General features: G+C 47.7%; 1 protein-coding gene across 1 annotated transcript in view; it reads left to right on the forward strand.

Annotated features, from left to right (window-relative positions):
- LOC134984204 (zinc finger protein 585A-like) overlaps positions 1–25,015 on the forward strand; it is a 59,927-nt gene that overhangs the window by 14,235 nt on the left and 20,677 nt on the right. The window contains exons 2-5 of the mRNA XM_063949838.1: positions 9,555–9,746; positions 11,718–11,796; positions 11,915–12,012; positions 22,270–22,909. Coding sequence (XP_063805908.1) covers positions 9,555–9,746; positions 11,718–11,796; positions 11,915–12,012; positions 22,270–22,909 — 1,009 coding nt within the window. The remainder of the gene's footprint in view (positions 1–9,554; positions 9,747–11,717; positions 11,797–11,914; positions 12,013–22,269; positions 22,910–25,015) is intronic.

Raw genomic sequence — 25,015 nt, forward strand, 5'->3', positions numbered from 1 at the left:
ACCAGCTGAATCCCTCCCACTTACGCCCTTTTCTCTACGTTTCCCTCACACTAGCTAAGAAAGCGATTTTGACTCAATGGATCCATAGGTCCCCCCGTAGATTGGAGCAATTGCTGACCATGGTTATGTCAACTATGTATTATGACCGTCAATCTACTCTTCCTGATATAGATAAACATGCCCCCCTATTCTATAAGAAATGGGGACCGTTTATAGAAATTGTAGACCCTATGCTTAGGACCCATGTCCTTGCGTTTTTTTGACTCAGTAAAGAGGACTACCTTGCAAGATATTCACTCATCCCTGCACCCCTCCCAGTAGGTGCCAAGTTGGAACGATATATATTGATATTCTTACTCTTACTACCCCCCGAGATTCTATGTGTTTGGATCTTTATTGGAAGCATGATCAATTTATAGTTAGATTGGTGAAGAAGGTAAAACCTATTATATTACATGTTTATCCCTTTCCCCTTCCTTGTCTTTGTTGCTTCATTTCAATGTGTTGTTTACTATTCTTTAGTTCTGTAAGTTGAATTGTATCTCCGTTTCGATAATTGCTATCTCGTTATATGTACCATTACTATGGAGATTGCTTCTTTTCATGTCTATGTTTTTTATTGAAAAATTTGACTAAAAATATATAAAAAAAGTAATAATAATACAGGGACATGAATGGGGAGGTGATGGGGTCTGGGAGCGTCACTATGGAATAACTCATATCTATAATATTAATACAAGGTCATGACTGGGGAGGTGAGAGGATCTGGGAGTATCACAGTGACATCACTTATATCTATAGTAATAATACATGGACTTGACTGGGGAGGTGAGGGGATCTGGGAGTGTCACAGTGACGTCACTTATATCTATAGTAATAATACAGGGACATGACTGGGGAGGTGAGGGGATCTGTGAGCATCACAGTGATATCACTTATATCTATAGTAATAATACAGGGACATGACTGGGGAGGTGAGGGGATCTGGGAGCGTCACTATGGAATAACTCATATCTATAATATTAATACAAGGTCATGACTGGGGAGGTGAGGGGATCTGGGAGTATCACAGTGACATCACTAATATCTATAGTAATAATACAGGGACATGACTGGGGAGGTGAGAGGAACTGGGAACATCACAGTGACATCACTTATATCTATAGTAATAATACAGGGACATGACTGGGGAGGTGATGGGGTCTGGTAGCGTCACTATGGAATAACTCATATCTATAATATTAATACAAGGTCATGACTGGGGAGGTGAGGGGATCTGGGAGTATCACAGTGACATCACTTTTATCTATAGTAATAATACAGGGACATGACTGGGGAGGTGAGGGGATCTGGGAGTATCACAGTGACATTACTAATATCTGAAGTACCGTATATACTAGAGTATAAGCCGACTTTTTCAGCACCTTTTTTTGTGCTGAAAAAGCCACTTCGGATTATACTCGAGTGAGTATTTAGGAGGGACACGGAGGGCACAGCGCGCGGCTCTCCTGTGTCCCTCCTGCGTCTACGGCAGCAGCGGCGTGTGTGTGTGTGTGTTAAAATAAGATTTTACTCACCGGTAAATCTATTTCTCGTAGTCCGTAGTGGATGCTGGGAACTCCGAAAGGACCATGGGGAATAGCGGCTCCGCAGGAGACTGGGCACAACTAAAGAAAGCTTTAGGTCACCTGGTGTGCACTGGCTCCTCCCACCATGACCCTCCTCCAAGCCTCAGTTAGGACACTGTGCCCGGACGAGCTGACATAATAAGGAAGGATTTTGAATCCCGGGTAAGACTCATACCATTCACACCAATCACACCGTATAACTCGTGATACTATACCCAGTTTACAGTATGAAAACAACTGAGCCTCTCAACAGATGGCTCAACAATAACCCTTTAGTTAACAATAACCATGTACAAGTATTGCAGACAATCCGCACTTGGGATGGGCGCCCAGCATCCACTACGGACTACGAGAAATAGATTTACCGGTGAGTAAAATCTTATTTTCTCTGACGTCCTAGTGGATGCTGGGAACTCCGAAAGGACCATGGGGATTATACCAAAGCTCCCAAACGGGCGGGAGAGTGCGGATGACTCTGCAGCACCGAATGAGAGAATTCCAGGTCCTCCTCAGCCAGGGTATCAAATTTGTAGAATTTTGCAAACGTGTTTGCCCCTGACCAAGTAGCAGCTCGGCAAAGTTGTAAAGCCGAGACCCCTCGGGCAGCCGCCCAAGATGAGCCCACTTTCCTCGTGGAGTGGGCTTTTACTGATTTAGGATGCGGCAGTCCAGCCACAGAATGCGCCAGCTGAATTGTGCTACAAATCCAGCGAGCAATAGTGTGCTTAGAAGCAGGAGCACCCATCTTGATGGGTGCATACAGGATAAACAGCGAGTCAGTTTTCCTGACTCCAGCCGTCCTGGAAACATACATTTTCAAGGCCCTGACTACGTCCAGTAACTTGGAATCCTCCAAGTCCCTAGTAGCCACAGGCACTACAATAGGGTGGTTCAAGTGAAAAGCTGATACCACCTTAGGGAGAAACTGGGGACGAGTCCTCAATTCTGCCCTATCCATATGGAAAATCAGATAAGGGCTTTTATATGACAAAGCCGCCAATTCTGATACACGCCTGGCCGAAGCCAAGGCCAATAACATGACCACTTTTCACGTGAGATATTTTAGATCCACGGTTTTTAGTGGCTCAAACCAATGTGATTTTAAGAAACTCAACACCACGTTGAGATCCCAAGGTGCCACTGGAGGCACAAACGGGGCTGAATATGCAGCACTCCTTTTACAAATGTCTGAACTTCAGGTAGAGAAGCTAGTTCTTTCTGGAAGAAAATCGACAGAGCCGAGATCTGTACCTTAATGGAGCCTAATTTCAGGCCCATAGTCACTCCTGCTTGTAGGAAGTGCAGAAATCGACCTAGTTGAAATTCCTCTGTTGGGGCCTTTTTGGCCTCACACCAAACAACATATTTCCGCCATATGCGGTGATAATGTTTTGCCGTCAAACGCAACCGCGGTAAGTCTTGGAACAGACAGGGCCCCTGCTGCAGCAGGTCCTGTCTGAGTGGCAGAGGCCATGGGTCCTCTGATATAATTTCTTGAAGTTCTGGGTACCAAGCCCTTCTTGGCCAATCCGGAACCACGAGTATCGTTCTTACTCCTTTCCTTCTTATTATTCTCCATACCTTTGGTATGAGAGGTAGAAGGGGGAACACATAACCCGACTGGTACACCCACGGTGTCACTAGAGCGTCCACAGCTATTGCCTGAGGGTCTCTTGACCTGGCGCAATATTTCTCTAGTTTTTTTTTGTTTAAGCGGGACGCTATCATGGCCACCTGTGGTCTTTCCCAACGGTTTACCATCAGTTGAAAGACTTCTGGATGAAGTCCGAACTCTCCCAGGTGGAGGTCGTGCCTGATGAGGAAGTCTGCTTCCCAGTTATCCACTCCCAGAATGAACACTGCTGACAGTGCTAACACGTGATTTTTCGCCCATAGGAGAATCCTTGTGGCTTCTGTCATTGCCATCCTGCTTCTTGTGCCGCCCTGTTGATTTACATGGGCGACTGCCGTGATGTTGTCTGATTGGAACAGTACCGGCTGGTTTTGAAGCAGAGGCTTTGCCTGACTCAGGGCATTGTAAATGGTCATTAGTTCCAGAATATTTATGTGTAGGGAAGTCTCCTGACTTGACCAAAGTCCCTGGAAGTTTCTTCCCTGTGTGACTGCCCCCCAGCCTCAACGGCTGGCATCCATGGTCACCAGGACCTAGTCCTGTATGCCAAACCTGCGGCCCTCTTGAAGATGGGCACTCTGCAGCCACCACAGTAGAGATACCCCGGTCCTTGGAGACAGGGTTATCAGCCGATGCATCTGAAGATGTGATCCGGACCACTTGTCCAACGGGTCCCATTAAAAATTTCTTGCATGGAACCTGCCGAATTGGATTGCTTCGTAGGAAGCTACCATTTGTCCCAGGACTCGCGTGCAATGATGCACCGATACCTGGTTTTGCTTCAGGAGGTCTCTGACTAGAGATGACAGCTCCTTGGCTTTCTCCTCCGGGAGAAACACTTTTTTCTGGTCTTCCAGAACCATCCCCAGGAACAGCAGACGTGTCGTAGGAACCAGCTGTGACTTTGGAATGTTTAGAATCCAACCGTGCTGTTGTAGCACTTTCCGAGATAGTGCTACCCCGACTAACAACTGCTCCATGGACCTCGCCTTTATAAGGAGATTGTCCAAGTACGGGATAATTAAAACTCCCTTTTTTTTGAAGGAGTATCACCATTTCGGCCATTACCTTGGTAAACACCCTCGGTGCCATGTACAGTTCAAACGGCAGTGTCTGGACTTGGTAATGGCAATCCTGTATCGCAAATCTGAGGTACTCCTGGTGAGGATGGTAAATGGGGACATGCAGGTAAGCATCCTTGATGTCCAGGGATACCATGTAATCCCCCTTCCAGGCTTGCAATAACCGCCCTGAGCGATTCCATCTTGAACTTGAATTATTTTATGTATGTGTTCAAGGATTTTTAATATAAAATGGGTCACACCGAACCATGCGGTTTCGGTACCCCAAATAGTGTGGAATAGTAACCCCGTCCTTGTTGAAGTAGGGGCATCTTGAGTATTACCTGCTGGGAATACAGCTTGTTAATTTGCCTCTAGCACAGCCTCCCTGCCTGAGGGAGTTGTCGGCAAGGCAGATTTGAGGAAACGGCGGGGGGGAGATATCTCGAATTCCAGCTTGTACCCCTGAAATACTACTTGAATGAAACAGGGATATACCTGTGAGCAAGCCCACTGATCGCTGAAATTTTTCGAAGCGGCCCCCCCACCGTACCTGGCTACACCTGTGGAGCCCCCGCGCCATGCTGTGGACTCAGAGGAAGCGGGAGAAGAATTTTGATTCTGGGAACTGGCTGACTGGTGCAGCTTTTTCCCTCTTCCCTTGTCTCTGTGTAGAAAGAAAGCGCCTTTGACCCGCTTGCTTTTCTGAAGCCGAAAGGACTGTACCTGATAATACAGTGCTTTCTTAGTCTGTGAGGAAACCTGAGGTAAAAATATTTCTACCAGCTGTTGCTGTGGATACTAGGTCCCAGAGACCATCCCCAAATAATTCCTCACCCTTATAAGGCAGAATCTCTATGCGCCTTTTAAAGTCAGCATCACCTGTCCAGTGACAGGTCTCTAATATCCTCCTGACAGAATGGACATTACATTCATTTTGGATGCCAGCCGGCAAAATATCCTTCCGTGCATCCCTCATATATAAGACGACGTCTTTAATATGTTCTCATGTTAGCAAACTAGTATGTTTGACAGAGTCACCGACCCTGCTGCAGCAGCACGCTCTGCAGGTTTCAGTCTAGTACCTGAGTGTGTAAATACAGACTTCAGGATAGCCTCCTGCTTTTTATCAACAGGTACCTTCAAAGTGGCCGTTCCTAAGACGGCAGTGCCACCTTTTGACAACCGTTTGAGCGCCTTATCCACCCTAGGGGATATCTCCCAGCGTAACTTATCCTCTGGCGGGAAAGGGTATGCCATCAGTAACTTTTTAGAAATTACCAGTTTCTTATCGGGGGAACCCACGCTTTTCACACACTTCATTCATTCATCTGATGGGGGAACAAAACACTGCCTGCTTTTTCTCCCCAAACATAAAACCCATATTTAGAGGTACTTGGGTTAGTGTCAGAAATGTGTAACACATTTTTTATTGCTGGGATCAAATCACGGATGTTCCTAGTGGATTGTGTATATGTCTCAACCTTGTCGACACTGGAGTCAGACTCCGTGTCGACATCTGTGTCTGCCATCTGAGGGAGCGGGCGTTTTTGAGCCCCTGATGGCCTTTGAGACGCCTGGGCAGGCCCGGGCTGAGAAGCCGGCTGTCCCACAGCTGTTACGTCATCCAGCCTTTTATGCAAGGAGTTGACACTGTCGGTTAATACCTTCCACCTATCCATCCACTCTGGTGTCGGCCCCACAGGGGGCGACATCACATTTATCGGCATCTGCTCCGTCACCATATAAGCATCCTCATCAAACATGTCGACACAGCCGTACCGACACACCGCACACACACAGGGAATGCTCTGACTGAGGACAGGACCCATAAAGCCCTTTGGGGAGACAGAGAGTATGCCAGCACACACCAGAGCGCTATATAATGTGGGGATTAACACTATAACTGAGTGAATTTTCCCCAATAGCTGCTTGTATATACAATATTGCACCTAAATTTAGTGCCCCCCCTCTCTTTTTAACCCTTTGAGCCTGAAAACTACAGGGGAGAGCCTGGGGAGCTTTCTTCCAGCTGCACTGTGAAGAGAAAATGGCGCCAGTGTGTCTGAGGGAGATAGCTCCGCCCCTTTTTTGCGGACTTTTCTCCCGTTTTTTTATGGATTCTGGCAGGGGTATTATATAGCCTCTGGGGCTATATATTGTGGTATTTTTGCCAGCCAAGGTGTTTTTATTGCTGCTCAGGGCGCCCCCCCAGCGCCCTGCACCCTCAGTGACCGGAGTGTGTAGTGTGTATGAGGAGCAATGGCGCACAGCTGCAGTGCTGTGCGCTACCTTGGTGAAGACTGATGTCTTCTGCCGCCGATTTTCCGGACCTCTTCTTGCTTCTGGCTCTGTAAGGGGGACGGCGGCGCGGCTCCGGGACCGAACACCAAGGCTGGGCCTGCGGTCGATCCCTCTGGAGCTAATGGTGTCCAGTAGCCTAAGAAGCCCAAGCTGGCTGCAAGCAAGCAGGTTCGCTTCTTCTCCCCTTAGTCCCTCGCTGCAGTGAGCCTGTTGCCAGCAGGTCTCACTGAAAATAAAAAACCTAATTCTATGCTTTCTTTCTAGAAGTTTAGGAGAGCCCCTAGTGTGCATCCAACCTCGGCCGGGCACAAAATCTAACTGGGGCTTGGAGGAGGGTCATGGTGGGAGGAGCCAGTGCACACCAGGTGACCTAAAGCTTTCTTTAGTTGTGCCCAGTCTCCTGCGGAGCCGCTATTCCCCATGGTCCTTTCGGAGTTCCCAGCATCCACTAGGACATCAGAGAAAGGAAGTGCACGAACCGGCACTTCCTTTAACACACGCCGCTGCCGCCGGAGACGCAGGAGGGACACAGGAGAGCCGCACGCTGTGCCCTCCGTGTCCCTCCTTCAGAAGACAGCGCGGGAGCGATGGTACAGCGCGGGATAGATGGAGGGTAAGTAACAAACTGGCACTGTGGGGCATATCTGGCACATCTGGCACTGTGGGGCATATCTGGCACTGTGGGGCATATCTGGCATTGTGGGGCATATCTGGCACTGTGGGGCATATCTGGCAGCATGAGGGAATATCTGGCACTGTGGGGGCATATCTGGCAGTATGAAGGCATATCTGGCACTAAGAGGCTGTGTACGGCTAGAGCTGCATTTCCCACCCTAGGCTTATACTCGAGTCAATAAGTTTTCCCAGGTTTTTGTGGTAAAATTAGGTGCCTCGGCTTATATTCGGGTCGACTTATACGGTATATACGGTAATAATACAGAGTCATGACTGTGGAGGTGAGGGGATCTGGGAGTGTCACAGTGACATCACTTATATCTATAGTAATAATACAGGGACATGACTGGGGTGGTGAGGGTAATCTGGGAGCATCACAGTGACATCACTTATATCTATAGTAATAATACAGGGACATGACTGGGAATGTGAGGGGATCTGGGAGTGTCACAGTGACGTCATTTATATCTATAGTAATAATACAGGGACATGACTGGGGAGGGGAGGGGATCTGGGAATGTCACAGTGACATCACTTATATCTATAGTAGTAATACAGGGGCATGACTGGGGAGGGTGAGGGTGTCTGGGAGAATCACAAAGACATCACCTATATCTATAGTAATAATACAGGGACATGACTGGGGAGGTGAGGGGTTCTGGGAGTGTCACAGTGACATCACTTCTATCTATAGTAATAAGTGGATATGACTGGGGTGGTGAAAGGATCTGGGAGTGTCACAGGGACTTTACTTTTATATATATATATATATATATATATATATCGATATATATATATATAAATAATAAAGGAGTTATGACTAGATAGGTGAGGGGATATGGGAGTGTCACGGTGGCATCACTTATATCTATAGTTTTATTACAGGGACATGACTGGGGAGGTGAGGTGATCTGGAAGTGTCACAATGACATCACTTATATCTATAGTAATAATACAGAGACATGACCGGGGATGTGAGGGGATCTGGGAGCATCACAGTGACATCACTTATATCTATAGTAATAATACAGGGACATGACTGGGGAGGCAAGGGGATCTGGGAGTGTCACAGTGACATCACTTATATCTATAGTAATAATATAGTGACATGACAGGAAGTGAGGATATCTTGGATTGGCACAGTAACATCACTTACATTTATAGTATTAATACAGGGACATGACTGGGGAGGTGAGGGGATCTGGGACTGTTACAGTGACATCACTTATATGTATAATAATAATACAGGGACATGACTGGGGAGGTGAGGGGATCAGGGAGCGTCACCATGACATTACTTATATCTATAGTAATAATACAGGGACATGACTGGGGTGGTGAGGGGATCTGGGAATGTCACAGTGACATCACTTATATCTATAGTAATAATACAGGGACATGACTGGGGAGGCGAGGGGATCTAGGAGCATCACAGTGACATCACAAATATCTATAGTACTAATACAGGGATATCACTGAAGAGGTGTGGTTAGCTGGGAGTTTCACAGTGGTATCACTTAAATCTATAGTAATAATACAGGTACATGATTGGGGAGGTGATGGATCTGGGAGCGTCATAGTGACATCACTAATATAAATAGTAATAATAAATGAACATTACTGGAGCAGTGAGGGGATCTGGGTGTGTCACAGTGACATTACTTACATCTATAGTAATAAAGGGACATGACTGGGGAGGTGAGGCGATCTGGGAGCATCACAGTGATATCACTTATATAGTAATAATACAGGGACATAACTGGAGAGGTGAGGGGATCTGGGAATAACACAGTGACAACACATATCTATATTAATAATACAGGGACATGACTGGGGAGATGAGGGGATCTGGGAGCGTCAAAATTACATCACTTATATCTATAACAATAATACAGGGACTTGACTGGGGAGGTGAGGGGATCTGAGTATGTCATTGTGACGTCACTTATATTTATAGTAATAATACAGGGGCATGACTGGGTAGGTGTGGCGATCTAGGAGCATCACAGTGACATCACTTGTATCTATAACAATAATACTACAAGAAAATGACTGGGGAGGTGAGGTGATCTGGGAGCGTCAAAGTGACATTACTTCTCTAATAATAATATACAGACATTTCTGGGGAGGTAAGGTTATCTGGGAGAGTCACAGTGACATCACTTACAGTATATCTATAGTAATAATACAGGGACATGACTGGGGAGGTGAGGAGATCTTTTAGAGATATTTGGTGTCTTCCTCAATACATAGGATTACACAGTAGTAAAGAAGACATCTGGTGAGTTTGAAGCACCCAGCAGCCGCCCCCATGTGTCAGGAGGACTGAACAGGACACAGAGCCCCTTAATGGTGCCTCCACCTCACTCAGTGATACATGAGAGAGACAATGACCAGAAGATCCTGGAACTCACCAACAAGATCATTCAGCTGCTGACTGGAAAGGTGACTGCTGGGAATAGGGCATTATACAGTAACATCAGGGGACGTGTCTGGGTGATGACTGGAGAGGTGACTGCTGGGAATGGGGCATTATACAGTAACATCAGGGGACGTGTCTGGGTGATGACTGGAGAGATGACTGCTGGGAATGGGGCATTATACAGTAACACGAGGGCATGTGTCTGGGTGATGACTGGAGAGGTGACTGCTGGGAATGGGACATTATACAGTAACACCAGGGGATGTGTCTGGGTGATGACTGGAGAGGTGACTGCTGGGAATGGGGCATTATACAGTAACACTGGGGGAAGTGTCTGGGTGATGACTGGAGAGGTGACTGCTGGGAATGGGGCATTATACAGTAGCACTGGGGGATGTGTCTGGGTGATGACTGGAGAGGTGACTGCTGGGAATGGCGCATTATACAGTAACACCGGGGGATGTGTCTGGGTGATGACTGGAGAGGTGACTGCCGGGAATGGGACATTATACAGTAACACCTGGGGATGTGTCTGGGTGATGACTGGAGAGGTAACTGCTGGGAATGGGGCATTATACAGTAACACTGGGGGATGTGTCTGGGTGATGACTGGAGAGGTGACTGCTGGGAATGGGGCATTATACAGTAACACTGGGGGATGTGTCTGGGTGATGACTGGAGAGGTGACTGCTGGGAATGGGACATTATACAGTAACACCAGGGGACATGTCTGGGTGATGACTGGAGAGGTGACTGCTGGAATGGGACATTATACAGTAACACCGGGGGATGTGTCTGGGTGATGACTGGAGAGGTGACTGCTGGGAATGGGGCATTGTACAGTAACACCGGGGGGCGTGTCTGGGTGATGACTGGAGAGGAGACTGCCGGGAATGGGACATTATACAGTAACACCAGGGGATGTGTCTGGGTGATGACTGGAGAGGTGACTGCTGGGAATGGGGCATTATACAGTAACACTGGGGGAAGTGTCTGGGTAATGACTGGAGAGGTGACTGCTGGAAATGGGGCATTATACAGTAGCACTGGGGGATGTGTCTGGGTGATGACTGGAGAGGTGACTGCTGGGAATGGCGCATTACACAGTAACACCGGGGGATGTGTCTGGGTGATGACTGGAGAGGTGACTGCCGGGAATGGGATATTATACAGTAACACCTGGGGATGTGTCTGGGTGATGACTGGAGAGGTGACTGCTGGGAATGGGGCATTATACAGTAACACTGGGGGATGTGTCTGGGTGATGACTGGAGAGGTGACTGCTGGGAATGGGGCATTGTACAGTAACACCGGGGGGCGTGTCTGGGTGATGACTGGAGAGGAGACTGCCGGGAATGGGGCATTGTACAGTGACACCGGGGGATGTGTCTGGGTGATGTCTGGAGAGGAGACTGCTGGGAATGGGGCATTATACAGTAACACCAGGGGATGTGTCTGGGTGATGACTGGAGAGGTGACTGCTGGGAATGGGACATTATACAGTAACACCAGGGGATGTGTCTGGGTGATGACTGGAGAGGTGACTGCTGGGAATGGGACATTATACAGTAACACCAGGGGACGTGTCTGGGTGATGACTGGAGAGGTGACTGCTGGGAATGGGGCATTATACAGTAACACCAGGAGACGTGTCTGGGTGATGACTGGAGAGGTGACTGCTGGGAATGGGGCATTATACAGTAACACCAGGAGACGTGTCTGGGTGATGACTGGAGAGGTGACTGCTGGGAATGGGACATTATACAGTAACACCAGGGGATGTGTCTGGGTGATGACTGGAGAGGTGACTGCCGGGAATGGGGCATTATACAGTAACACCAGGGGATGTGTCTGGGTGATGACTGGAGTGGTGACTGCTGGGAATGGGACATTATACAGTAACACCAGGGGATGTGTCTGGGTGATGACTGTATCACTGTGTGTGTCAGGTTCCTATAAGGTGTCAGGATGTAACTGTCTATGTCTCCATGCAGGAGGGGGAGTATATAGAGGAACACAGGGGTCTGTACAAGGATGTGATGATGGAGAATCACCGGCCCCTCACATCACTGGGTAAGAGAAGACTGTCATGTATTGTACAGGGAAGAGCAGGTATGGGGTCCCCTATATACACACATCATCTAATAATCACATATATACACTGTACTCAGTCACTGTGTGTCTCCTACAGATGGGCCCAGTAACAGAGATACCCCAGAGAGATGTCCCCGTCCTCTGTATTCCCAGGACTGTACAGAGGAGAATCACAGGATCCCACAGGAGGATCAGGTAGGTGGGATTTAAGGTCTCACCTATATACCAAAGTGACTGTCACTATATAATGTGTAGAGCAGCTGTGTGTGTATTATACACTGATATTTTACAGATGAAAAATAGGATTTTAATTACCTACCGGTAAATCCTTGTCTCATAGTCCGTAGAGCAGGGCTGGCCAAACCGGTCCTCGAGATCTACCAACAGTACATGTTTTCCAGGCCTCCTGGAGATCTGTAGAATTGTCAGTTAGGAATGAATGCAGCACATCTTAATTAGTAATGACTACACCTGTCTACTAGCTAGGTGGTCTGGAAAATGTGAACTGTTGGTAGATCTTGAGGACTGGTTTGGCCAGCCCTGCCGTAGAGGATGCTGGGGTCCACATTATTTCCATGGGGATGTACCAAAGCTCCCAGAACAGGAGGGAGAGCGCGGAGGCTCCTGCAGAACCAATTGACCAAACTTAAGGTCCTCAGAGGCCAAAGTATCAAAGTTGTAGAACTTTGCGAACGTGTTCGACCCCGACCAAATAGCCGCCCAGGAAGACCCCACCTTACTAGTAGAGTGGGCCTAAACAGACATAGGACAGGACTGCCATAGAATACGCATGCTGGATAGTGAACCTAATCCAGCGAGAGATTGTCTGCTTAGAAGCAGGACACCCAATTTTCTTGGGATCATACAGGAGAAACAGAGAGTCTGATTTTCTGTGACGAGCAGTCCTCTTCACATAGATTTTTAGAGCCCTTATAACATCTAAGGACTTTGATGAAATTGAGGAGTCAGTCGCAACTGGCACCACAATTGCTTGGTTGATATGAAATGCCGACACAACCTTCGGAAGAAACTGCTGACATGTCCGAAGCTCAGCTCTATCTTCATGGAAGATCAAGTATGGGCTTTTACATGACAAAGCCCCCAACTCCAACACACGTCTAGCAGAAGCAAAGGCCAACAAAGTGACAGCCTTCCACGTGAGAAACTTGACCTCAACCTCCTGTAGAGTCTCAAACCAGTCCGATTGGAGGAACTGCAACACCATGTTAAGATCCCAGGGCGCCGTAGGCGGTACAAAGGGAGGATGGATGTGCAGAACTCCCTTCAAAAAAGTCTGAACCTCAGGGAGGGCAGCCAACTGTTTCTGGAAGAAAATGTATAGGGACGAAATTTGGACCTTTATGGATCCTAATCTCAGGCCCATATCCATACCTGCTTGCAGGAAGAGGAGAAACCATCCCAGTTGAAACTCCACCGTAGGAAACTTCTTTTACTACACCAAGATACATATTTTGTCCAAATACGATTGTAATGTTTAGACGTTACTCCTTTCCTAGCCTGTATCAGGGTAGGAATAACCTTGTTCGGAATGCCCTTCCGAGCTAGAATCTGGCGTTCAACCTCCATGCCGTCAAATGTAGCCGTGGTAAGTCTTGATAGGCGAACGGCCCCTGCTGCAGCAGGTCTTCCCGAAGAGGAAGAGGCCTCGGCTCTTCTAGCAGTAGATCCAGAAGATCCGCGTACCAAGACCTTCTTGGCCAGTCTGCAGCAATGAGGATCGCTTGAACCCTTATTCTCCTTATGAGTTTTCAAACTCTTGGAGTGAGTGGAAGTGGACGAAACACGTACACCGACTGGAACACCCACGGAGTCACTGGGGTGTCCACCGCCACGGCTTGCGGGTCCCTCGACCTGGAATAATATCGCTGAAGCTTCTTGTTGAGATGAGAGGCCATCATGTGTATTTGAGGTACACCCCAAAGATCTGTTACCTCCTTGAACACCTCCGGATGGAGACCCCACTCCCCTGGATGGAGATCGTGTCTGCTGAGGAAATCCGCATCCCAGTTGTCTACTCCCAGAATGAAGATTGTTGACAGCGCCAATGCGTGTTTTTCTGCCCGGAGGTTGATTCCTGTTACCTCTGACATGGCAGCTCTGCTCTTCGTTCCGTCCTGTCGGTTTATGTAAGCCACTGTCGTTAAATTGTCCGACTGCACTTGAATTGCCCGATTTCTCAGAAGATGGGCCGCTTGAAGAAGACCATTGTAGACGGCTCTTAGTTCCAGAATATGTATCGGCAGGCCGGCTTCCAGATTTGACCACCTTCCTTGTAAGGTTCCCAGTGACAGCGCCCCAGCCCCGGGTGACAGACGTATTCTCTGGTGCATATGTAGATGGGATCCTGACCACTGGTCTAGGAGATCCAGTTGGAAGGACCAAGCATGAAACTTCCCGTACTGTAGAGCCTCATAAGAGGCCACCATCTTTCCCAGAAGGCGAATGCACTGATGAACCAACACCCGGGCTGGCTTCAAAACATCCTGGACCATTGTTTGTATCACCAACGCTTTTTCCTCTGGAAGAAACACCCTCTGTACTTCCGTGTCGAGGATCATTCCCAGAAAGGACAACCTCCTGGTTGGTTCCAAATGTGATTTGGGAAGATTCAGGATCCAACCGTGTTCCCATAGCAGGTGGGACGTGAGAGGAATGGACTGTAACAGCTTCTCCTTGAACAATGCCTTTATCAGCAGATCGTCCAGATATGGAATTATGTTCACCCCGTCTGCGGAGGAGAACCATCATTTCCTTGGTGAATACCCTCGGTGCTGTGGAGAGGCCGAATGGCTGGTCCTGGAACTGATAGTGACAGTCCAACAGAGCGAATCGGAGATAAGCTTGAGGTGGCAGCCAAATCAGAATGTGGAGGTACGCATCCTTGATATCCACGGATACCAGGAATTCCCCCTCCTCCAGACCTGATATTACTGCCCTCAGAGATTCCATTTTGAACTTGAACTCCCTCAGAAAGGGGTTTAGTGATTTTAAGTTCAAAATAGGCCTGACCGAACCATCCAGTTTCGTTACCACGAGAAGGTTTGAATAGTAACCCTTGTTTTGCATCTGTGGAGGAACTAGTACAATAACCTGTGCCTCCACCAACTTCTGAATGGCTCCCTGTAGGATAGCCCTGTCTGTCGGCAAGCCTGATTTGAAGAACCGGTGAGGAGGGAGATCTTGAAATTCCAGCCGGTACCCCTGGTACACAATATCTAGTACACAGGGATCCAGGCCGGACGACACCCATACATGACTGAAAAGTCTGAGTCTCGCCCCAACCAGCCCTACCTCCAGGCCGTACGGTCTACTGTCATGCTGAGGACTTTGGCGTAGCTGAAGCAGGTTTCTGTTCCTTGGAACCCACAGCAACAGGTTTCTTGGATTTAGGTTGACCTCCGCTAAAGAAGGTGTTGGACGGTTTGGCCTTTCTGGTGTTAGCAACTCGAAAGGACTATGATGCAGCTGAAGGAAAAGTTTCTTCGTAGCAGGTGCAGCTGAAGGAAGAAAAGGTGACTTACCCACTGTAGCCGTGGAGATCCACGCATCCAACGCTTCCCCAAAGAGAGCCTGACCTGTGTAGGGTAGGGTATCCACACATCTCCTGGATTTCGCGTTGGCAGACCACTGGCGCAGCCACAGTCCTCGACGAGCTGAGACAGAAATGGAAGAAATTCCTGCAGCCACTGAAACCAGGTCTTTCATGGATTCCACCATAAATCCTGCAGAATCCTGAATGTTACATAAAAACAATTCAACGTCACTTTTATCCATTGTATCCAAATCCTCAAGTAATGTGCCTGACCACTTTACTATAGCTTTGGAAATCCATGCACAGGCAATAGTAGGTCGTAGTATCGCCCTGAAGCCATGTATATGGATTTGAGCGTAGTGTCAATGTTGTGGTCAGCCGGCTCCTTAACGGAGGTAGATCCTAGGACAGGTAAAATCACCTATTTTGAGAGTCTGGATACAGACGCGTCCACTATGGGTGGGTTTTCCTATTTCTCTAACGTCCTAGTGGATGCTGGGGACTCCGTCAGGACCATGGGGAATAGCGGGCTCCGCAGGAGACAGGGCACATCTAAAAAGCTTTTTAGGTCACATGGTGTGTACTGGCTCCTCCCCCTATGACCCTCCTCCAAGCCTCAGTTAGGTTTTTGTGCCCGTCCGAGAAGGGTGCAAACTGGATGGCTCTCTTAAGGAGCTGTTTAGTAAAGTTTTTTTTTAGGTTTCTAATCAGTGATTCCTGCTGGCGACAGGATCACTGCAACGAGGGACTTAGGGGAGAGACTTGCAACTCACCTGCGTGCAGGAGGATTGAAGTCTTAGGCTACTGGACACTGAGCTCCAGAGGGAGTCGGAACACAGGTCAGCCTGGGGTTCGTCCCGGAGCCGCGCCGCCGATCCCCCTTACAGACGCTGAAGATAGACGGCGGAACGGAGGTCCGGTAACAGGCGGCAGAAGACTTCAGTCTTCAGAGAGGTAGCGCACAGCACTGCAGCTGTGCGCCATTGTTGTCACACGGCTCACTGACACGATCACGGAGGGTGCAGGGCGCTGCTGGGGGCGCCCTGGGCAGCAATATAAAATACCTATTTGGCAAAATAAATACATCACATATAGCCATTAAGGCTATATGTATGTATTTTAACCCAGGCCAGTGATTAAAAAACCGGGAGGAAAAGCCCGCCGAAAAGGGGGCGGAGCTTATTCTCCTCAGCACACGGCGCCATTTTCCTGCACAGCTCCGCTGGTGAGGAAGGCTCCCAGGACTCTCCCCTGCACTGCACTACAGAAACAGGGTAAAACAGAGAGAAGGGGGGCATAAATTGGCTATATATTACATATAAGAGCGCATATGTAATAAACAACACCTTCTAGGGTTGTTTATATACATTTATAGCGCTGTTTGGTGTGTGCTGGCAAACTCTCCCTCTGTCTCCCCAAAGGGCTAAGGGGTCCTGTCTTCAAAAGAGCATTCCCTGTGTGGCGGCTGTGTGTCGGTACGTGTGTGTCGACATGTTTGAGGACGATGTTGGTGTGGAGGCAGAGCAATTGCCGATGATGGTAATGTCACCCCCTAGGGAGTCGACACCTGAATGGATGGCTTTAATTATGGAATTACGTGATAATGTCAGCACATTACAAAAGTCAGTTGACGAAATAAGACGGCCGGCAAACCAGTTAGTACCGGTACAGGCATCTCAGACACCGTCAGGGGCTGTAAAACGCCCTTTACCTCAGTCAGTCGACACAGGTACCAACACAGATGATTCTAGTGTCGACGGTGAAGAATCAAACGTATTTTCCAGTAGGGCCACACGTTATATGATCACGGCAATGAAGGAGGCTTTGCAGATCTCTGATGCTGCTGGTACCTCAAAAAGGGGTATTATGTGGGGGGTGAAAAAACTGCCTGTATTTTTCCCAGAATCAGAGGAATTGAATGATGTGTGTGATGAAGCGTGGGTTACGCCCGATAGAAAACTGCCAATTTCAAAGAAGTTATTGGCATTGTACCCTTTCCCGCCAGAGGTTAGGGCGCGCTGGGAAACACCTCCTAGGGTGGATAAGGCGCTCACACGTTTATCAAAGCAGGTGGCGTTGCCGTCCCCTGATACGGCCGCCCTCAAGGATCCAGCTGATAGGAGGCTGGAAACTACACTGAAAAGTATATACATACATACTGGTGTTATACTGCGACCGGCAATAGCCTCAGCCTGGATGTGCAGTGCTGGGGTAGTGTGGTTAGATTCTCTGACTGAAAATATTGATACCCTGGATAGGGACAGTATTTTATTGACTCTAGAGCAATTAAAGGATGCTTTTCTTTATATGCGAGATGCTCAGAGGGATGTTTGTACTCTAGCATCAAGAGTAAGCGCAATGTCCATATCTGCCAGAAGAAGTTTATGGACGCGACAGTGGTCAGGTGATGCGGATTCCAAGAGGCATATGGAAGTATTGCCATACAAAGGAGAGGAATTGTTTGGGGTCGGTCTTTCGGACTTGGTGGCCACGGCAACTGCCGGCAAATCCACCTTTTTACCTCAGACTCCTTCCCAACAGAAAAAGACACCGTCTTTTCAGCCGCAGTCCTTTCGTTCCTATAAAAAGCGACCAAAAGGACAGTCTTATCTGCCGCGAGGCAGAGGAAAGGGTAAGAAAGGGCAGCAAGCAGCCCCTGCCCAGGAACAGAAGCCCGCCCAGGCTTCTACAAAGCCATCAGCATGACGCTGGGGCTTTACAAGCGGACTTAGGAACGGTGGGGGGTCGGCTCAAGAATTTCAGCAATCAATGGGCTCACTCACAAGTAGACCCGTGGGTCCTGCAGATAATATCTCAGGGGTACATGCTGGAGTTCGAAAGGTCTCCTCCTCGCCGGTTCCTAAAGTCTGCTTTACCAACGTCTCCCTCAGAAAGGACGTTGGTTTTGGAAGCCATTCACAAGCTGTATTCTCAGCAGGTGATAGTCAAGGTACCCCTCCTACAACAGGGAAAGGGGTATTATTCCACACTATTTGTGGTACCGAAACCGGACGGTTCGGTAAGACCTATTCTAAATCTGAAATCCTTGAACCTGTACATACAGAAATTCAAGTTCAAGATGGAGTCACTCAGAGCAGTGATAGCGAATCTGGAAGAAGGGGACTTCATGGTGTCCTTGGACATAAAAGATGCTTATCTACATGTCCCAATTTACCCTTCACACCAAGGGTATCTCAGGTTTGTGATACAAGACTGTCATTATCAGTTTCAAACGCTGCCGTTTGGTTTGTCCACGGCTCCTCGGGTCTTTACCAAGGTAATGACCGAAATGATGGTTCTTCTACGAAGAAAAGGCGTATTAATTATCCCTTACTTGGACGATCTCCTGATAAGGGCAAAGTCCAGAGAACAGCTGGAAGCCAGTGTGGCACTATCACAAGTAGTGCTTCGACAACACGGGTGGATTCTAAATCTTCCAAAATCCCAATTGACTCCGACAACACATCTGTTGTTTTTGGGCATGATTCTGGACACGGTTCAGAAAAAGGTGTTTCTCCCGGAGGAGAAAGCAAGGGAGTTATCCGAACTTGTCAGGAACCTCCTAAAACCAGGAACTGTGTCAGTACATCAATGCACGAGAGTCCTGGGAAAGATGGTGGCTTCGTACGAAGCGATTCCTTTCGGCAGATTCCATGCACGGACATTCCAGTGGGATCTGCTGGACAAATGGTCCGGATCGCATCTGCACATGCATCAGAGGATAACATTGTCACCGAGAACAAGATTGTCTCTCCTGTGGTGGTTGCAGACGGCCCATCTGTTAGTGGGCCGCAGATTCGGCATACAGGACTGGGTCCTGGTGACTACGGATGCCAGCCTACGAGGTTGGGGAGCAGTCACAAAGGGAAGAAACTTCCAGGGCGTGTGGTCAACCCTGGAAAAGTCTCTTCACATAAATATACTGGAGCTAAGAGCGATATACAATGCCCTAAGCCAAGCAAGACCTCTGCTTCAGGATCAGCCGGTGCTGATCCAGTCCGACAACATCACGGCAGTCGCCCACGTCAACCGACAAGGCGGCACGAGAAGCAGAAGTGCAATGACAGAAACTGCACGGATTCTGCGCTGGGCGGAGAATCATGTCGTAGCACTGTCAGCAGTGTTCATCCCGGGAGTGGACAACTGGGAAGCAGACTTCCTCAGCAGACACGACCTTCACCCGGGAGAGTGGGGACTTCATCCAGAAGTCTTCAACATGATGGTGAACCGTTGGGAAAAACCAAAGGTGGACATGATGGCGTCTCGCCTCAACAAAAAGTTGGACAGGTATTGCGCCAGGTCAAGAGACCCACAGGCAATAGCTGTGGACGCTCTGGTAACACCATGGGTGTACCAGTCAGTATATGTGTTCCCTCCTCTGCCTCTCATACCAAAGGTACTGAGAATTATACGGAAAAGAGGAGTAAGAACAATACTGGTAGCTCCGGACTGGCCAAGAAGAACTTGGTATCCGGAACTTCAAGAGATGCTCACGGAGGATCCGTGGCCTCTACCTCTAAGAAGGGACCTGCTTCAACAGGGACCTTGTATGTTCCAAGACTTACCGCGACTGCGTTTGACGGCATGGCGGTTGAACGCCGGATTCTAAAAGAAAAGGGCATTCCTGAGGAAGTTATTCCTACTTTAATTAAAGCCAGGAAAGATGTGACCGCACAACATTATCACCGTATTTGGAGAAAATATGTTGCGTGGTGTGAGGCCAAGGAGGCTCCAACGGAAGAATTTCAATTGGGTCGATTCTTACATTTCCTGCAAGCAGGATTGTCTATGGGCCTAAAATTGGGGTCCATTAAAGTTCAAATTTCGGCCTTATCAATTTTCTTCCAGAAAGAATTGGCGTCAGTGCCTGAAGTACAAACTTTTGTAAAAGGTGTACTACATATACAACCCCCAATAGTGCCTCCAGTGGCACCGTGGGATTTGAACGTGGTTCTAAATTTTCTCAAATCTCATTGGTTTGAGCCTTTAAAATCGGTAGATTTAAAATACCTTACATGGAAGGTAACCATGCTATTGGCTCTGGCTTCAGCCAGGAGAGTTTCAGAATTGGCGGCTTTGTCGTACAAAAGTCCATATCTGATTTTCCATTCGGACAGGGCAGAATTGAGGACACGTCCTCAATTTCTCCCTAAGGTGATTTCGGCTTTTCACTTGAACCAGCCTATTGTGGTGCCTGCGGCGACTAGCGACTTGGAGGACTCCAAGTTACTGGACGTTGTCAGAGCATTAAAAATATATATTTCAAGGACAGCTGGAGTCAGAAAATCTGACTCGTTGTTTATATTGTATGCACCCAACAAGATGGGTGCTCCTGCGTCTAAACAGACGATTGCACGTTGGATCTGTAGCACAATCCAACTTGCACATTCTGCCACAGCCTAAATCTGTAAAGGCCCACTCCACAAGGAAAGTGGGCTCATCTTGGGCGGCTGCCCGAGGGGTCTCGGCATTACAACTTTGCCGAGCAGCTACGTGGTCAGGGGAGAACACGTTTGTAAAATTTTACAAATTTGATACTCTGGCTAAGGAGGACCTGGAGTTCTCTCATTCGGTGCTGCAGAGTCATCCGCACTCTCCCGCCCGTTTGGGAGCTTTGGTATAATCCCCATGGTCCTGACGGAGTCCCCAGCATCCACTAGGACGTTAGAGAAAATAAGAATTTACTTACCGATAATTCTATTTCTCATAGTCCGTAGTGGATGCTGGGCGCCCATCCCAAGTGCGGATTGTCTGCAATGCTTGTACATAGTTATTGTTACAAAAATCGGGTTATTACTATTGTTGTGAGCCATCTTTTCAGAGGCTACTTCGGTTTGTTATCATACTGTTAACTGGGTTCAGATCACAAGTTGTACGGTGTGATTGGTGTGGCTGGTATGAGTCTTACCCGGGATTCAAGATCCTTCCTTATTGTGTACGCTCGTCCGGGCACAGTACCTAACTGAGGCTTGGAGGAGGGTCATAGGGGGAGGAGCCAGTACACACCATGTGACCTAAAAAGCTTTTTAGATGTGCCCTGTCTCCTGCGGAGCCCGCTATTCCCCATGGTCCTGACGGAGTCCCCAGCATCCACTACGGACTATGAGAAATAGAATTATCGGTAAGTAAATTCTTATTTTTTTTCTATCCTCAGGTTATGGGAAAGCAACCAGAACCCTTCTAGGGATCTTCCTGCTCTTCAGGAGATTATACTGGCCTGAGGATTCATGCTGGCAGTGATCCCGGGACCCTGACAGGCTTAATAGGTCAGTGTAGGGTGTAGGCGCTGGCTCAGGGCGCCCCTCACAGCGCAGCACTATGTACCGCTGAGCCCCGGAGTGCAGTTAGTACTGTGCTCCATACCCTGTTGCCGTCATCTTCACAGTGGCTCCCCGCTTGCTAAGGGGGGCGGTGACTAACTCGCCACCGATCTTCTGGCTCTGTAAGGGGGTGGCGGCATGCTGCCGGGGTGAGCGATCCCCTGTGGTGGGGAACGTTCGATCCCCTCAGGAGCTCAGTGTCCTGTCAGTGGAGATAGTGGCTCAGACCCCGCAGGGCGGACACTGCTCCCACCTTAGTCCCACAATGCAGGGAGGCTGTTGCCAGCAGCCTCCCTGTAAAATAATAAACTCTAAAATAAACTTTTACTAAAAAAGCTCTGTAGAGCTCCCCTAGCTGTGACCGGCTCCTCCTGGCACATTTTCTAAACTGAGTCTGGTAGGAGGGGCATAGAGGGAGGGACCAGCCCACTCTCAAACTCTTAAAGTGCCAATGGCTCCTAGTGGACCCATCTATACCCCATAGTACTAATGTGGAACCCAGCATCCTCTAGGACATAACAGAAATCTCAGTAATATAAGACATTAATATGTTATTGTATTGTTATGTTGGTTATTTAGATTGAAGAACTAACTGATATAAAGGTAAAAGATACAGAGGGAGAAGAAGAGACGTATGTGACTGATATGAAGGCAGAAGATATAGAGGGAGAAGAAGAGACGTATGTGACTGATATGAAGGCAGAAGATATAGAGGGAGAAGAAGAGACGTATATGACTGATATAAAGGCAGAAGATATAGAGGGAGAAGAAGAGACGTATGTGACTGATATAAAGGCAGAAGATATAGAGGGAGAAGAAGAGACGTATATGACTGATATAAAGGCAGAAGATACAGAGGGAGAAGAAGAGACGTATGTGACTGATATGAAGGTAGAAGATACAAGAGAAAAAGAAGAGACGTATGTGACTGATATAAAGGCAGAAGATATAGAGGAAGAAGAAGAGATGTATGTGACTGATATAAAGGCAGAAGATATAGAGGGAGAAGAAGAGACGTATGTGACTGATATAAAGGCAGAAGATATAGAGGGAGAAGAAGAGACGGATGTGACTGATATAAAGGCAGAAGATATATATGGAGAAGAAGAGACGTATATGACTGATATAAAGGCAGAAGATATAGAGGGAGAAGAAGAGACGTATGTGAGGGGTGATCAGCAGTGTAAGGAGGAGGAAATCCCTATACATATCAGCACAGGTGAGTAGTAAACAATTATTATAGGTAGAACTGCCTAGAGCCCTAGGGGTCTACTCTATTTAGGAGGCCTATTTTCTACTTTGTCAGGGAATAATAACTTTATTTCTACTGGATAATGTTTCATGTCAATAAGGAGACATTTAGTAGTCATGGACTTGAAATTATTCTGCGCCTTGGACCCAGCACTCAGACCTACAGTTTTTTCCTGGGTCTTACACCTGACATTACTGTATGCCACAGACTTATTTCCAAATTTATTGTGCACCAGCAGCCTTGTGCCCATACTCCCTGGTGGTCTAGAGGGTTCTAAGTAAGTAGAGATGTCCCAAGTGTGCCTACCTAGTCTATAGGGAGAGGCTGCCTTGTATGGTTCTCCTGATTCCCACCACTGCTGGCATCTCCAGTCCTCAGCTTCCTTCTTGGCTTTCACTGTCAGCCGTGGTTCTCAATGCTTAGCTGCCTCCTCAGAGTCTTCACCTTTTGGCCTTTTATTTCCCATTAGAACTCTTCCTCCCAGGTGCTCTTCTTTCTTGATGTGCTACTTCTGGACAGAGCTCTCTCCACAATCCCGGCTCAAAACGTCTGCTCTGGATTGGCTGTCTACTGGCAATGCCTTGTATTCCAAACCAGGGATTGCATGCTTGAAATAAGAGCCACTGATTGGCTATGCTTGAATCCCTTTGGTTTCAAGCTTGCTATTGCAACAAGAAAGGATACAACTTGTGTGCCTTACACAGAGACATTGGGGGTAATTCAGACATAACAGTTGCTGTACGTTTTCTCACAGGCTGCGATCAGGCAGCAATACGCAGGCATAATGGACCACAGCAACAGGGATTTACATGAAGAGGGCGTTTGTGTGTGGCAACTGACCATTTTCAAGGAGTGTTCGGAAAAACGCAGGAGGGACCAGGCGTTTGGAGGGAGGGTTTCTGAGGTCAGCTCCTGCCCCGATCATAGCACTGGAAGAGTAAGTCCTGTGCTGAGCAGCACCAGCACACAACCAATACCCTCCCCCCTGTAGGCGACGACTAACTGATCGCAGGGATGCAAAAAATTGAAACATTTAAAGCACCCAAAGCATGGAAAAGAGTTGTCTGCTTATTTTCCCAACATCAAAACATGTAAAAGGGAAACGGTCTAATAAAACAGCTTAGGAAAATATAGGAAAGGAGAGAAAGAGAGGAAAGGAAGAAAAGAAAAGGAGAAGTCGTGAAATGTAGAGGTAGGCGAAGGTATCTGCATAGAGAGGAGGAGTCCTTTGGGAGAGAAGAGGGAGGACTTTTTCAATTAAAAATCTGATACATGCTAAAGAGATACAGAATACATAATGGGAGAAAAACTAAGTAGTTATATAGGACCGATATACAGGTGACTCCTTGAAATCATACCAGGGAAACCAGATGGCTGTGAAGTTAATGGGTTTCCCTGTTGAGAAGGAGATAAGGTCTTCCATATCTAAAAAGTAATCAATCTTTTTAAACCACAGCTTAATCGAGGGCGGTGAGGCGGATCTCCAAAGAGTTGGAATAACCTCTTTTGCAGCGTTGCTAAGATGTCTCAATAGGGAGCATTTTATGAATGCACGCCCGTGGACTACATCCCCTACTATCAGTTCGGAGCATTTAAATACTTCTGTCCAAAATGGAGTTATAAGAGGGCAGTCCCACCATATGTGCACAAAGCTCCCTGGGGCGCAAGATTCGAGAGAGAAGGAAACATTTTATTAAGGACAAGGGGAGTCCTATACCACCTATATATGAGCTTATAAAGAGTCTCCAATGTTGATAAACATAAGGAGCTCGCCTGGACGTTACAAAATACGGAATCCCAATTGATCTGTGTAGGTAGCCCTGGCAGTTCCCTCTCCCAGGAAGTTATAAAGGTAGGAGGTTGCGGAAACAGGTCTTCCATAATAAGCGCATAAATTTGAGAGATAGTATGTGTAGGATATCTAGGAGAGACACACATTTTTTCAAATACGGTGAGATCCCTAGTTATATCAGAAAGGTTCTTGGAAGATGTTATGAAATGATGAACCTGCAGGAACTTCCAAAAATCAGAACTGATTATATTCCAAAAAGACTGAATATCTGAAAATGATCG

This window comes from Pseudophryne corroboree (genome assembly GCF_028390025.1).
Source record: "Pseudophryne corroboree isolate aPseCor3 chromosome 3 unlocalized genomic scaffold, aPseCor3.hap2 SUPER_3_unloc_4, whole genome shotgun sequence".
Taxonomy (NCBI): domain Eukaryota; kingdom Metazoa; phylum Chordata; class Amphibia; order Anura; family Myobatrachidae; genus Pseudophryne; species Pseudophryne corroboree.